General features: G+C 52.3%; 5 protein-coding genes across 5 annotated transcripts; 4 read left to right on the forward strand and 1 right to left on the reverse strand.

Annotated features, from left to right (window-relative positions):
- Nucleotides 1-700: 700 nt before the first annotated feature.
- ASPACDRAFT_39568 (phosphatase PAP2 family protein) lies at nucleotides 701-2256 on the forward strand (the record flags this gene model as incomplete). Its single annotated transcript, XM_020200613.1, has 5 exons — nucleotides 701-765; nucleotides 840-866; nucleotides 926-1416; nucleotides 1473-1484; nucleotides 1547-2256. The coding sequence occupies 5 exons, from the start codon at nucleotides 701-703 to the stop codon at nucleotides 2254-2256; spliced, it is 1305 nt and encodes a 434-aa protein (XP_020060292.1).
- A 957-nt stretch (nucleotides 2257-3213) lies between these two features.
- On the forward strand, nucleotides 3214-4582 carry ASPACDRAFT_75473 (uncharacterized protein). The gene is made up of 2 exons (XM_020204463.1): nucleotides 3214-3654; nucleotides 3719-4582. The coding sequence occupies exons 1-2, from the start codon at nucleotides 3580-3582 to the stop codon at nucleotides 4241-4243; spliced, it is 600 nt and encodes a 199-aa protein (XP_020060293.1). The 5' UTR covers nucleotides 3214-3579; the 3' UTR covers nucleotides 4244-4582.
- A 644-nt stretch (nucleotides 4583-5226) lies between these two features.
- Nucleotides 5227-7826, forward strand: hxB (putative molybdenum cofactor sulfurase protein (HxB); the record flags this gene model as incomplete). Its single annotated transcript, XM_020199061.1, has 2 exons — nucleotides 5227-5326; nucleotides 5398-7826. 2 exons carry the CDS (start codon nucleotides 5227-5229, stop codon nucleotides 7824-7826), a joined length of 2529 nt encoding a protein of 842 aa, XP_020060294.1.
- A 408-nt stretch (nucleotides 7827-8234) lies between these two features.
- Nucleotides 8235-9036, reverse strand: ASPACDRAFT_57309 (mitochondrial 54S ribosomal protein mL59; the record flags this gene model as incomplete). Its single annotated transcript, XM_020203227.1, has 2 exons — nucleotides 8235-8276; nucleotides 8365-9036. The coding sequence occupies 2 exons, from the start codon at nucleotides 9034-9036 to the stop codon at nucleotides 8235-8237; spliced, it is 714 nt and encodes a 237-aa protein (XP_020060295.1).
- A 376-nt stretch (nucleotides 9037-9412) lies between these two features.
- Nucleotides 9413-12625, forward strand: ASPACDRAFT_112159 (putative mRNA splicing protein (Prp39)). Its single transcript, XM_020195618.1, has 4 exons — nucleotides 9413-9751; nucleotides 9838-10053; nucleotides 10111-10214; nucleotides 10754-12625. The coding sequence occupies exons 1-4, from the start codon at nucleotides 9683-9685 to the stop codon at nucleotides 12123-12125; spliced, it is 1761 nt and encodes a 586-aa protein (XP_020060296.1). The 5' UTR covers nucleotides 9413-9682; the 3' UTR covers nucleotides 12126-12625.
- Nucleotides 12626-12732: the final 107 nt, after the last annotated feature.

The raw sequence follows: 12732 nt of genomic DNA on the forward strand, positions 1-12732 counted from the left end.
AAGTAAATATACTTAATCCTAATGATATGTATGCAGTCTTACTGAGGAATCGAGTGTGTGTTTTGATGATCTGGGGACTCGTTGTGACAGCTCCAAGATACCTGTTATTTCTCTGAATTTGCAACCGGCATCCAGCAGCCCTATGGCGTGTACGTGCAGAAGTGGCTGAGCGGCTTGTCAAACATTGCGGGGGTGGAGGCTGTAGGCGGTTGTCCTTGGGGCGGTCAATCCTCCGTAACTTACTCTAGGTATTTATACCCAGCCGCTGATACCAAGAGACCAAGGCTTTATTCACGCTGATCGTGCGGCGATGCCAACCATTTTAAGTTCGCCCACCCGCGGGCCTGCAATAAAGCAAACGTTTTTCAGATCTCTTGACTTCTTCTCTCAATTATCTCTCCCTTTCATCTTCTGTACTTCGTACGTTTCGTACATCGTATTGTAGACGAACGTTTGGTAGCATCTGGGTTTTCTTTCAATTGGACTCCTCTCCCTTTGTTGATTGGTATTTCGAATGGCAGCAACCTAGCTGATTGATCCCCTCACGTGCTCGATTTCCCTACCCTACACAACAGCCATCAGACGTAAATTCTCAACAACAATATCAACAAATTACTTGCTAGACATAGCTTCGTTTCTTGGTTATCTGCTTTGATTCTGTGGAACTTTGAATATCGCTAGGCGCTGCGTTCATTGCATGATGAATCGCCTGCCCGACAAGCTGCTCTTTTCCAAGCAGCGCCTGAGACCGCGGGTTGTGCTTTCGTAAGTCCAGACGGAGGCCTGCTCTGCCTACTTCATCCAAACCCAGAACAATGGCTAACGCTTTCTTGCTCCAGATACATCGCGGACTATGTTATACTCGTGTTTGTCCACATCATGAACCGACCGTCAGGAATTCCTGCTAACAAGACTGCTGCACCAGTGTCTGTATTGCTGGGTTCTATGCTCTCGACTCCATTGAACCCTACCACCAACATTTCTCGCTACGAAATATCTCCATCCAGTATCCATATGCCGTTCACGAGCGTATCACGATACAGGAAGCTCTTTGTATCTCTGGAGTGGCGCCTTTAGTCATCATTGCCGTCTATACCCTTCTTATAGATGGTCTCTTCTCCCACAACAAACCACAGGATCCAGTATCCGGCAAACGGAAATTCTCAGGCCCGTATCGGTGGAAGGATCGACTATGGGAGTTTAACTGTGGGATACTGGGGCTCCTGCTCTCTCAGGGGCTGACGTTCGTCATCACGCAAGCATTGAAGAACGCCTGTGGCAAGCCTCGGCCCGATTTTATTGATCGATGCCAGCCACGCGCAGGAAGCCAGGATGCAATCCCAGGCTTGTCTAACTCTACCATCTGCACGGGCGAACATGCGCTCATCAAAGACGGCTTCCGTTCATGGCCATCAGGTTCGACAATACTGCAAACACTTTGAAACTGATCGTATGCTGACTTATAAGAACAGGCCACAGTAGCTGTAAGATTGTCTCTGCAATACCAAAAGATTGAAACTGATCCCTGACTCGACCTACCTTACAGCGTCGTTTGCTGGTTTGTTCTACCTGACGCTCTGGATGAGTGGCAAACTGCATATAATGGACAACAAAGGTGAGGTCTGGAAAGCACTCTTGGTCATGATACCGAGCCTGGGTGCTACTCTTGTTGCGGTGAGTCGGATTATGGATGCGAGACACCACCCCTTCGACGTCATCACTGGATCGCTTCTTGGGATCCTCTGCGCCGTTATCTCCTATCATCAGTATTTCCCACCTCTTTCACAGCCCTGGAAGAAAGGTCGCGCGCATCCGATCCGCAGCTGGGGGACCGAGCCGCTACCCCCGTCAGAGCCATTGAACATGGTGAGATTCGAAGATAGTACTGCGGCGCTCCGTCACCCGGCAGAAGACAGTCAGTCGAAGCCGATGGTTGGTGCAGACAATGGCGCGGCTTATGTTCCCACATCCAATCCCTACGCTACAAATATGTACACTCGTCGATCGCAGGATGAGGACGGGAATTGGTCCTCATCTAGCGAGGACGTCCACGCAAATGGCTATGAGATGCAGTCTGGGTATGCTCGAGCACGCAACCCAGGACTGGGTGGATCGATTCCACAATACGAGGTCGACACAACGTATGACTCGCAACTACCACAGGCGGCCACAGCTCTCCATGCACCCACACGAGTGATGACTGCTCAGCTTGATCGAGGGCGGGATCTGACTGAGCTGCACTCGCGGGAAGTATAAGGCACCGGACGGGGCTACCCCGGTCGCCTCAACGCGAGGGGGTTTCATTATGTTGCCATTTATAGAACATATACCAGTACACTTGCATGTAACATTTTTTCGGGCTCTTACCGTGATGATAATCTTGGTTTATTTTTCTCTCTTTGTCTTGTCTTCACGTTTTCTTTTTCGGGGAAAAGCGTGGCTATCAGTCACGGAAGGTACATTATTGAGTTCAAACAACAGGCGGGAAAATGACAGAGACAACAACATTCGCTCCGAATGGCCAGAAGTTCTATGGTCTACTTACGACCATGGATTAGCGGGCGGTAAGTGGGCTTTTCTTGAGGATTTAATGAGTCGATCGATGATGAAACCGCAGGCGGTGATCACAGCGCAGTATTTGCGGCATGTACTGTACCGGTTGTACAAACTGTACACAATGTACATACTTTGCTACGCTATCTATTTTCTGGAAGGTCATGATTACCTCGCTGACGCCGACTGACTCTCTCTTCGCCTCGGATACTTACTCCATGATAATCGATCGAGTAATTGAGGTTGTCCCTGATGATCATTGACGGCTGGCTCTAGACTTTCTTTCTTCCCGTCGTGGCGGCCCCACCGATGACCGGGTCTTGTTGTTGTTGCTACAGTAAACAATCATAACAATTGCCATGATGCTCATGGGCCAACAACAAATAAGGTAACGTTATCTTGAACTAATTTAGTCTATATCTACGTACTGCTTAATTGGAAGGTCAACCGCTTCAATGTCATCATAGTCAGGCTGTGGTGAGACGCAGCGAGCCGCCCTTGTAACGACTTCATCGACTGTTCTCCCAGCCACCCCGCGTCCTCAGTCGCCCAGCCTCCCCTCTTCCTTTCTCCGACGTGCATATTCTTCCTCCGACCGACCCATTCTTTTCTTTCCATCTACCAGTTTTCTCCTGTTGAGTTCTGTCTTCTGGGATGCATCATCTGCACCCTTGCTTCTCTTTTATCTAACTGCGTGTGGGTTTCTCTCTCGTGCGTTTTCAAAGAATCGAGCTACATTTAGACCGGCTCCTAACCGATCCCCTCACTACTCGCTATACGCTGTCCGGCGCAACGTCAGAGCCTGGTTGTACCTTGTTCCGACCTTGGTCTCATTTTCATTCCTATCGCCCTCCCCGTCCATCGCCAATCTTCATTGAGTGTATGATGACGTTGTAGCTGTTCGCCAGCCCGTTTGTTTAATCTGACCTTGCAGCCATCTGAATTTCGATAGACCTTCTTGCACCCAATTCAGCAACTGTTAAGTCGAGCTGATTCGCGCGCATTGTGCGAATAACAACAGGCAAGATGATTGGCAGTCTCTTCTTCATCCTCAATCGGCTCTTAGAGCTTATTCTTCTAATTCCGATCATCGGAATGATGGTAGGCACATTCCACAGCTAGAATTGAGCCCTCCCGAGTATTGCAACTGACATCCGGACGATAGGCCTACTTTGTCAACGGGTATCTGAACGCAAACATGATTACCCCGGCCTATATCCTAGTCATCTTCATTGTCAGCGTCATTGCGGCTTTCTGGTGTATCGATACCATGATTCGTATTTCAACCACTCGACGTTCAGCGATGTTCGTCGCATTCGTGGATCTACTATTCTTCGGCGCATTTATCGCAGGGGTCTACGAGCTGCGATTCATCACGAATGCCGACTGTGCGCACTGGAATGGAGGCTCAGTGTACATTTCGCTTGGTCCCTTCGGATACTATGGCTACACCTCGGACAATCCGCTGTCATTCCACATCAACAAAACATGCGCGATGCTCAAAGCTTGCTTTGCATTGGGGATCATCGAGGTGATTCTGTTCTTCTGGACGGCGATACTGGCGATGATGATCTACCGCCGACCGGACACGGTTGTCAAGGAGACGACTGTGCGGCGCCGCAGTCACAGCAGTCGACGCGGTCATAGGCGCCACAGCAGCTCGCGCAGCCGACATCACTATGAAGTCTAGGATTGATTTCTCTCATTTACGACTTTACGGACTACGATGGAATGGTATATGGTTAATGATGGAGATTGTTGATGATGCACAAAGGGCCGGATTGGGGTTTAGGCCCATGGAGAGATGCGATCGCGCTCACGACTTACGAGAAACTGTTTCCTTTGATACTATGTTTGCATCTACCAGCTCAAGCACATACTTTGACTGTGCTTCTCTCTGAAAGATATACCGCATGATCTTGTGCTCGATTGCAGCCCCGGGGATGTTAATGCTTCGTACGGCTGTTCTATGTGTCATATGATTTTGTTTTGAAATGAATATCTACATTGTAGTTTGTGCCTTGTATTGAGGCCTCCACTTTTGAGGAAATCATCTAGTCCTGAAGAAGAATGATGCAAGCCAGGATCATCGGATCTGGCCGCCGCTCCCCGCGCTCGATAAGAAAGCAGGAGTGGGGGAGTTTGACTTCTCCTCCGCTCTAGTGCCTTAAAACAAAGTATAACATTTCGCACTGTCACACAGATTTCTGCTCAACTTCTTATCCTCGGTCGCCCAACAGTTCCCCGCTATCGCCTTAGGAACATTCTTCTGACTTTTTGGATGTTCCTGCTGCCGAGGGTCGAATAATTGTCGGTGGCGAACCGTTGGAGCTCAGGTTCGGTAAGCTCCGATAACCAGCCTTATCGGCCCAAGTCATTGAAATAAAGTACTAGTTAGGCGTTTGTTCCTGACACCATCATCCCGTCTTGCTCGATAACTACGTGTGACTACAGAGTTCGCCATTATCTAACTCTTCTTTATTTCAAATCTTCCCTTCCTTGATCATCACGCAAGCCCCCCTCCCGATCATTGTATGTGGTGAGTGTGCAAGAACAACCGGTCGCCACCCCGATCTCGATTCTCCACGGCGATGCCCACCTCGACTGTATACTCCACAAACAATCGTTCTTGAGCTCTGATGCTGCTCACGCTGCTGCAGACTGTTGGGCAAGATGGGTGACTATGGAACGAAAGAAAACGGGTCTGAATACAGTCGAAGCTATCCGGAAGGCATAGATGTCATTCGGGAGCGCGAATACCCCTTGCTGAAAGGTTCGACTACTGGACTCAGCTAGCCTCACACACAAGAAAGAGCAATTTATTGACACCCTTGGCTTCTCTAGATACTACCTACCTTGATCATGCCGGGACGACCCTATATGCAAAGTCTCTAATCGACTCGTTTTCGCGTGACCTCACTTCCAACATCTACGGCAACCCGCATTCACTGTCCGCGCCCTCCCAACTATCGACGCAGCGAATAGACGACACACGTCTACGAGCTCTTCGATTCTTCAACGCTGACCCCCAAGAATTCGATCTCGTCTTTGTGGCCAACGCTACAGCGGCTATTAAATTGGTCGCTGATGCCCTCCGTGATGCAACGCCCCAAGGGTTCTGGTATGGATACCATGTCGACGCGCACACGAGCTTGGTTGGGGCTCGTGAGCTCGCAGCGCTCGGGAGTCGATGTTTCATGTCCGACGATGAGGTTGAGCGCTGGATGTCTGGGTTGGATTCTGCCTCCGCTGAGGGCAACCGGCTGTTTGCGTTTCCTGCGCAGTCCAACATGAACGGTCGTCGGTTCCCGCTTCAATGGTGTGGAAAGATCCGTACCGTGTCTTCCCAGAGGGTCTATACCATGCTCGATGCCGCTTCCCTGGTCTCCACATCTCCCCTCGATCTGAGCGACGCGGCAAACGCACCCGATTTCACGGTTCTCAGTTTCTATAAGATCTTCGGATTTCCGGACCTTGGGGCGTTGATTGTCCGCAAGAATGCAGGGCAGGTCTTTGATAAGCGGAGGTTCTTTGGTGGTGGGACTGTGGATATGGTTCTCACGCACGAGACGCCCTGGCATGCGAAGAAGCAGTCTTCGATACACGAACGGCTGGAAGATGGGACTCTGCCATTCCATAACATCATCGCGCTGGATCTGGCTTTCGAAACGCACACGCGCCTCTTCGGCTCGATGAGCAATGTCTCGTCGCACACGCGCTTCTTGGCCAGGAGATTACATGATCGTATGGTTGCTTTGCGGCATCATAACGGGGAGAGAGTCTGCCATGTTTATAAGTCGGCCCACGCGGACTATAGTGATTCCTCTTTGCAAGGTCCGATTCTGGCATTCAATCTGCGGAATAGTCAGGGTACGTGGATTGGTAAGTCCGAGGTGGAGAGACTGGCAGGCATCAAGAACATTCAGATCAGATCTGGTACGCTTTGCAACCCTGGAGGCACAGCGGCTAGTCTGGATTGGAGTGGTGCCGACATGCTCCGGCATTTCTCCCATGGGTTGCGTTGCGGCGATGATCATGATATCATGGACGGGCGACCGACTGGCATTTTGAGGGCCAGCCTTGGTGCGATGAGCAGCTTGAAGGACATCAACACTTTCGTGGCTTTTTTGGAAGAGTTCTTTGTGGAGAAGAGTCTCGATGTGTGTACTCTGGCACCGCCAGTAGACAACAACCTCATCCAGCAGCCAGAGTTCTATGTGGAGAGTCTATCAATCTACCCCATCAAGAGCTGCGCTGCATTCAAAGTGCCTGACGGTATACGCTGGGAGATCCACCCGGAGGGACTGGCATGGGACAGGGAATGGTGCTTGATCCATCAGGGAACTGGTGTGGCGCTCAACCAGAAGAGATATCCGCGCATGGCGCTGATACGGCCGGTCATCGACCTTGCTGGCGGATTCTTGCGGATCACTTGCGGCGGCGCATCCTCTACACATGGAAAATCCCTAGAAATCCCCCTTCATCGTGGAAACCTGAACCTCGTAACCACCTCGCTATGTCAGAACTCCTCCGAGCCCTCCACCGTCTGTGGTGATCAAGTCATCGTGCAGGCCTATACATCGCACGAAGTCTCCTCGTTCTTCTCCAACTTCCTGGGTGTGCCATGCACCCTCGCGCGCTTCCCCCCGCAGTCGTCGACGACGAGATCTGCTTCCTCAACCGGCCCGCTCATCAATAGAAACTCGCCTTTGCGAGCGCGGACGACAATGCCCGGCTCCTTTCCGCAAGATCCCCAGCTGGCGTCGCCGCAGAATCCCATCCTCTTGTCCAACGAGAGTCCGATCCTCCTCATCTCGCGCTCCTCCGTCAACCGCCTGAACGAGGCGATCAAGCGCAACAACACCGCGAGCGGCGCCGGCGGCAATGGCAGCAGCAACAAAAAAGCCGTCGCCGCCGATGTGTTCCGCGCCAACATCGTGGTCGCGGAGAGAATCCCCAGGCCGGCGAACGCCGAGAGGCCTTACGTTGAAGATGAGTGGCAGAGCGTGCGCATTGGTGGCCCCGACGGTGTCCCGTTCAATGTTTTGGGGTCGTGTCAACGGTGCCAGATGGTATGCGTGGATCAGTACACTGGCGTCCGTGGGGATGAGCCCTATTCGACGTTAGCGAAGACGCGGAAGGTCGGGAATAAGATCTACTTTGGACGGCATCTTGGGTTGGCTTCGTTGGGGGCCGTGGACGAGGAGGAGGCCTCCGCCGTATCTCGGAAGGTCATGGTTGGTGATACTGTGGATCCGTCTTTTGGCCCGTGACTGATTGTATAATCGGACTATGGGGCTATGTTTTGCATATGAATATAGGGCGTTTTAAGGGCATTTGGGTTGTGTGCAATACCAGATACCGGATAAGCAGAGTGGAATTGAATGTTGGGATAGGGCACTCAAATGCATGACTTGATATAGAACAATATAGCGATTTGTACAAACAGATAACTCCCGTTCCGAAACATGATGACGATGATGACGAATGAGGATGATGATCAATCAAAGCCCACCCGGGTTTGGTCATGTAGTAACCTGAATCCATCCCAGGCCCTGGCAGTCAGCCCCCAATAACCTTCAAACATTAGTTGAGTTCGGAGAAACCGTATCGAGACGAGAAGCGCGGCAAAAAACGGGGTGCATAAAGCCCCCAAGAAGAAATGAAAGCGAGAGACCGCTCTATTTCTTGGGCCACTGCTTCCAACCACGACCATGACCTCTCTGTAATGAAACAAAGAACACATTAGCAATCCAATCCATACACCCTCCTAATTCTAAAACTCCAACCCATCCGGGGTTCAAAACGTACCTGCTTCCACAACCGCACCATCTCGGGCATCTCGAGCATGGCCTTGCGCCGGTCCTCGAGGCGCGCCTCCATGGTGCGTTCCCACTTGTGGCCCTTGACCTTCTGCCCGACACCGGTACCCTTGATGGCCAGGCCCTGGTTCTCGGCGCGGCGGGCCTCCTTGTACTCGGCCGACTTGCGGCTGGGCGGGAGCAGCTCCTCGACCCCAAACTGGCGGGCCAGCTTCACCAGCTCCGCCTGCCGGCGCAGGCCGATCTTGGGGCCTTCCCACTTCCGCTCGCCCAGCTTCCGCGGCAGGAACGGATTGAGCCGACCCTTGGGACCCTTCCACAGCAGCGCGTCCGAGTACTTGTGGTCCGGCGGCTGGTAGCCCTTCGCTTCGCGGTTCGGGGTGTAGGGGGATGGGAGGAGGGATTCGGTGATCGCGTCGGTGACCGGGGAGATGCTGCTGGAGGTGGTGGTTGTTGTGGTTGTGGATGTGGTGGTGTTCGTGGTGGTCGTGGTGTTAGGGGCTGCGGCGGCCGCCGCCTGAGCAAGTGCAGCTGGCTTGGGGACTTCGATCGGAGGGCGGACGGTCGTGGAATAGATTTGCGGAGGATAGCGGGCGAAGAAGTTGCGGAGGCGCGTGGGCAGTTTGGTCGCCAGGCTGCTGGCGGCTTGCGGGGCGGCCATTGTGAGGGTTGGAGGGTTTTTCCCCTTCGGTGGGTTACTCCTCGAAGAATTGGAAGTCGGGAGGGACTTGTGAATGGAGGGGAGGGGGACGAGGAGGGAAGAGTTAAGCGTTGAAGTCGTGCTCAGGAAACTGCCGCGCTATCTTTTCCACCACTTTTGATTGCTTTGCATTCAAAACCCAGACGGTTGAAAGGCGGCGCTAGTCTGTTTTGGGAAGGAAGAGAGAGGAGAGAAAAACAAATGGAAGCCTGAGGCAGCAGAAGGCAGCCTGGAAGGTTAGATCGGGCTGGCGGAAGCGACGGGCAGAAAAATGCCCGCCCGCAGAAGGGAAACTTCAGCAGAGAAAACAGAAATCCGAAGAGGCTTAGTTCCGTCCGCAAGTACGTCGACTAGCCTGGAGTGTGCAAAGGTCCAAGGTTCATCCGTCTTCGCTACTTACGCTTGTCGCCTTTCCTCCTTGCGGGATTCACCAACTCTGACTCCTTCTTCTCCACCCCCCACCCTTGTTGTTGGATCGTGTCTCTTGTTGTGTTGTTTGGTTGCTTTTGTTGATCTCTCCTCCTTTCTCGATTATCTGTCCCCGGATTCTTAGGAATTTCAACTTCAAATCCGTACAACGACCACCCCCGCTCATACTGCTGCCATCATGGCGGACTACAATTATGGAGGCTCCGAGGAAGAGAATGCGGAGTTGAGGAAGCTTGAAGTTGAATTGGTATGAACTGGTTCTCCCGTTTAGCTCTTTGCGCTCTCTGGAGGTTACCCTGGACCCCACGAGCTGACCCTGGCTTTTCCTTCTAGCTCGATGATCCCGATAACTTCGAGACATGGGAGAAACTTGTTCGCGCTGCCGAGGCTTTGGAGGGTGGCATCAACCGCAACTCCAACCCCCAAGCTATTACCACCGTCCGCAATGTTTACGACCGCTTCCTGGCCAAGTTCCCTCTGCTGTTCGGATACTGGAAGAAGTATGCCGACCTGGAATTCTCCCTCACCGGAACCGAAGCTGCAGATATGGTACGCATGGCACACCTGCTTCCTAACGATCTGTGGGGTAGTCGCTAATAGCTACAGGTCTATGAGCGAGGTGTTGCTAGCATCTCCCCCTCGGTCGATCTCTGGACCAACTACTGCTCCTTCAAGGCCGAGACTTCTCACGACGCTGACGTGATCCGAGAGTAAGTATAACTAGATCTGCTTTTTCCTTCCTTGCCCTCGTAACCATGATCAACGCAGCACGGACATTGTTGTTGTACCGAACCTGCGGGGTGCAAATCTCCGCTGGCAACAGTTCCCTCAATGATGGGTGAGATTTCACCTTACCCGGGTTCCAAGAAAAAAAAAAACTGGAGTTTACTTCTCACCCATGGCTTATTCAGGCTGTCCTATCTCCCTCCCCCTCTTTGAAAGAAGTTTTGAATTATCTGATTTGACGTCTCAACCACCTTGCCCTGCACGAATATCATCGGCTGTGTTCGGTGACGCCTACTCTGCGCTCGGTGCAGAAGGAGGGAAAACAGACGTTCTCATCCACCGTTCTCACCACTTGGTTGTTCAATTGTTCGGACTCGCAGGCATTGGAAATCTGATGCTCATGTTTGCTATCCTTGTCATCTTCTCCCCTTCCTCCCCCGCATCCTCCTCCTACTCCCCCTCTAACTGGTCTCTGACCTTCAGCTCGGAATGGCTTGCTAACATTTCTCTCATTTGTGCTCAGGCTTTTTGAACGTGGTGCAAGTAGTGTCGGCTTGGACTTTTTGGCACACCCGTTCTGGGATAAGTATATCGAGTTCGAGGAACGTGTGGAGGCCGTTGACAAGATCTTCGCTATCCTGGGTCGGGTAATCCACATCCCCATGCACCAGTATGCCCGGTACTTCGAGCGGTATAGACAATTGGCGCAAGCTCGGCCCGTCGCCGAATTGGCATCACCCGAAACGTTGTCGCAATTCCGTGCGGAGCTCGACGCCGCTGCAGGTCAGATTGCTCCTGGTGCAAAGGCCGAGGCTGAAGTTGAAAGAGATCTCCGACTGCGCGTCGATAGTCACCACCTTGAGATTTTCTCCAAGACCCAGACCGAGACCACCAAGCGTTGGACTTACGAGTCGGAGATCAAGCGTCCATACTTCCATGTAACTGAGCTGGATGAAGGTCAGCTATCGAATTGGAAGAAGTACTTGGATTTTGAGGAGTCCGAGGGATCTTATGCTCGTATCCAGTTCTTGTACGAGAGGTGTCTCGTGACTTGCGCTCACTACGATGAATTCTGGCAGCGTTATGCCCGCTGGATGGCCGCTCAGCCCGGCAAGGATGAGGAAGTCCGCATTATCTACCAACGTGCAAGCTGCTTGTACGTGCCGATTGCCAACCCGGCAACGCGGCTGCAGTATGCCTATTTCGAGGAGATGAGCGACCGTGTGGATGTTGCCAAGGAAATTCACGAGGCCATCCTGATCCATCTTCCAAACCACGTGGAGACGATAGTATCTTTGGCCAACATGTCGCGTCGCCACGGCGGACTTGAAGCTGCCATTGAGGTGTACAAGACTCAGCTTGACTCGCCACAGTGTGACCTCGCCACAAAGGCGGCTCTGGTTGCCGAATGGGCTCGCCTTCTGTGGAAGATCAAGGGCTCGTCCGAAGAGGCTCGTCAAGTCTATCAAAAGAATCAGCAATACTACCTGGACAGCCGTCCGTTCTGGACGAGTTATCTTCACTTCGAACTCGATCAGCCCACGAGTGCGACCTCCGAAACGGTCCAATACGAGCGCATCAAGCAAGTTGTCGACGAAATCCGGACTAAGAGTTCCCTCCCCGCTCAAGCAGTGCGAGAGCTTGTGCAAGTCTACATGGTTTATCTGCTGGAACGCGGCACCAAGGATGCGGCGAAGGAGTACATGACCCTTGATCGGGAGGTCCACGGGCCTGCCTCGGTATCGCACATGCAGGCCACTGAGGCAGCGTCAGCACCAGCCCCGGTGGCAGCCGCCCCGGTGACCCCAGCGACGGCGGAAGTAGTTGTTCCTACACCCCAAGCCAACCCTTATGCTGGTTACTACCAGCAGGCGCCTGTCAACGGCGACGCGTGAGCTCTTCCCCCGATTCACTATATCAGCCTGAGCTTGCCACAGCCCAGGTTTGTTAACTCCTGATATCCCTTTTACGGTGGTTGGTTTCCCTTTTTCCCAGTTCAAGCCGGCAACGGCTTGTCGATGTGTAGAACAATAGCCCCTCAATCTATTTCCCCAACCTATTTTATTGATTATGCAGCTTTCAGCGACTCAGGCGTGTTGAGGGAGGGAGGAGCAAGTGATCTGTCTAGTGGGGGCAATTGAATCAGCCTGCTCCCTGACTGCTTCCCAACGATTTCATGTGAAACTGGGTGGCCTATTATGAGAATTGGACACTGTCTCCATTGTATTCTAATGCGTAGGTAGCTTCTACTTTTTACTTTTCCTCTTATAACACTAACCACCAATGCAAATGACTGTGTTGTGAATGTCCAGCTTCGAGGTCAGCTCCTCGACTGCCTTACCACAGACCCTTCGGAATGGATAAATGGCAAGTGGATCCATGCTCAGTATTGCCGAACCGTCCAATGACAGACCTTAGTTCGACTCGTAAATCTACTTGAATAAGATATTTAGGTGTGATTGGGCCAAGCTGGCAAGTTCAGCCTCAGCTAGTAGACTTACT

This window comes from Aspergillus aculeatus (genome assembly GCF_001890905.1).
Source record: "Aspergillus aculeatus ATCC 16872 unplaced genomic scaffold ASPACscaffold_2, whole genome shotgun sequence".
Taxonomy (NCBI): Eukaryota; Fungi; Ascomycota; class Eurotiomycetes; order Eurotiales; family Aspergillaceae; genus Aspergillus; species Aspergillus aculeatus.

Excerpts from the sequence above, each read along its gene's own strand:
- ASPACDRAFT_75473 (XM_020204463.1), top strand. The coding sequence starts at position 3,580 with ATGATTGGCAGTCTCTTCTTCATCCTCAATCGGCTCTTAGAGCTTATT. Across the intron at positions 3,655-3,718 it reads TTCCGATCATCGGAATGATG|GCCTACTTTGTCAACGGGTA; the intron begins GTAGGCACATTC and ends TCCGGACGATAG.
- ASPACDRAFT_112159 (XM_020195618.1), top strand. The coding sequence starts at position 9,683 with ATGGCGGACTACAATTATGGAGGCTCCGAGGAAGAGAATGCGGAGTTG. Across the intron at positions 9,752-9,837 it reads GGAAGCTTGAAGTTGAATTG|CTCGATGATCCCGATAACTT; the intron begins GTATGAACTGGT and ends TTTTCCTTCTAG. Across the intron at positions 10,054-10,110 it reads GAACCGAAGCTGCAGATATG|GTCTATGAGCGAGGTGTTGC; the intron begins GTACGCATGGCA and ends TAATAGCTACAG.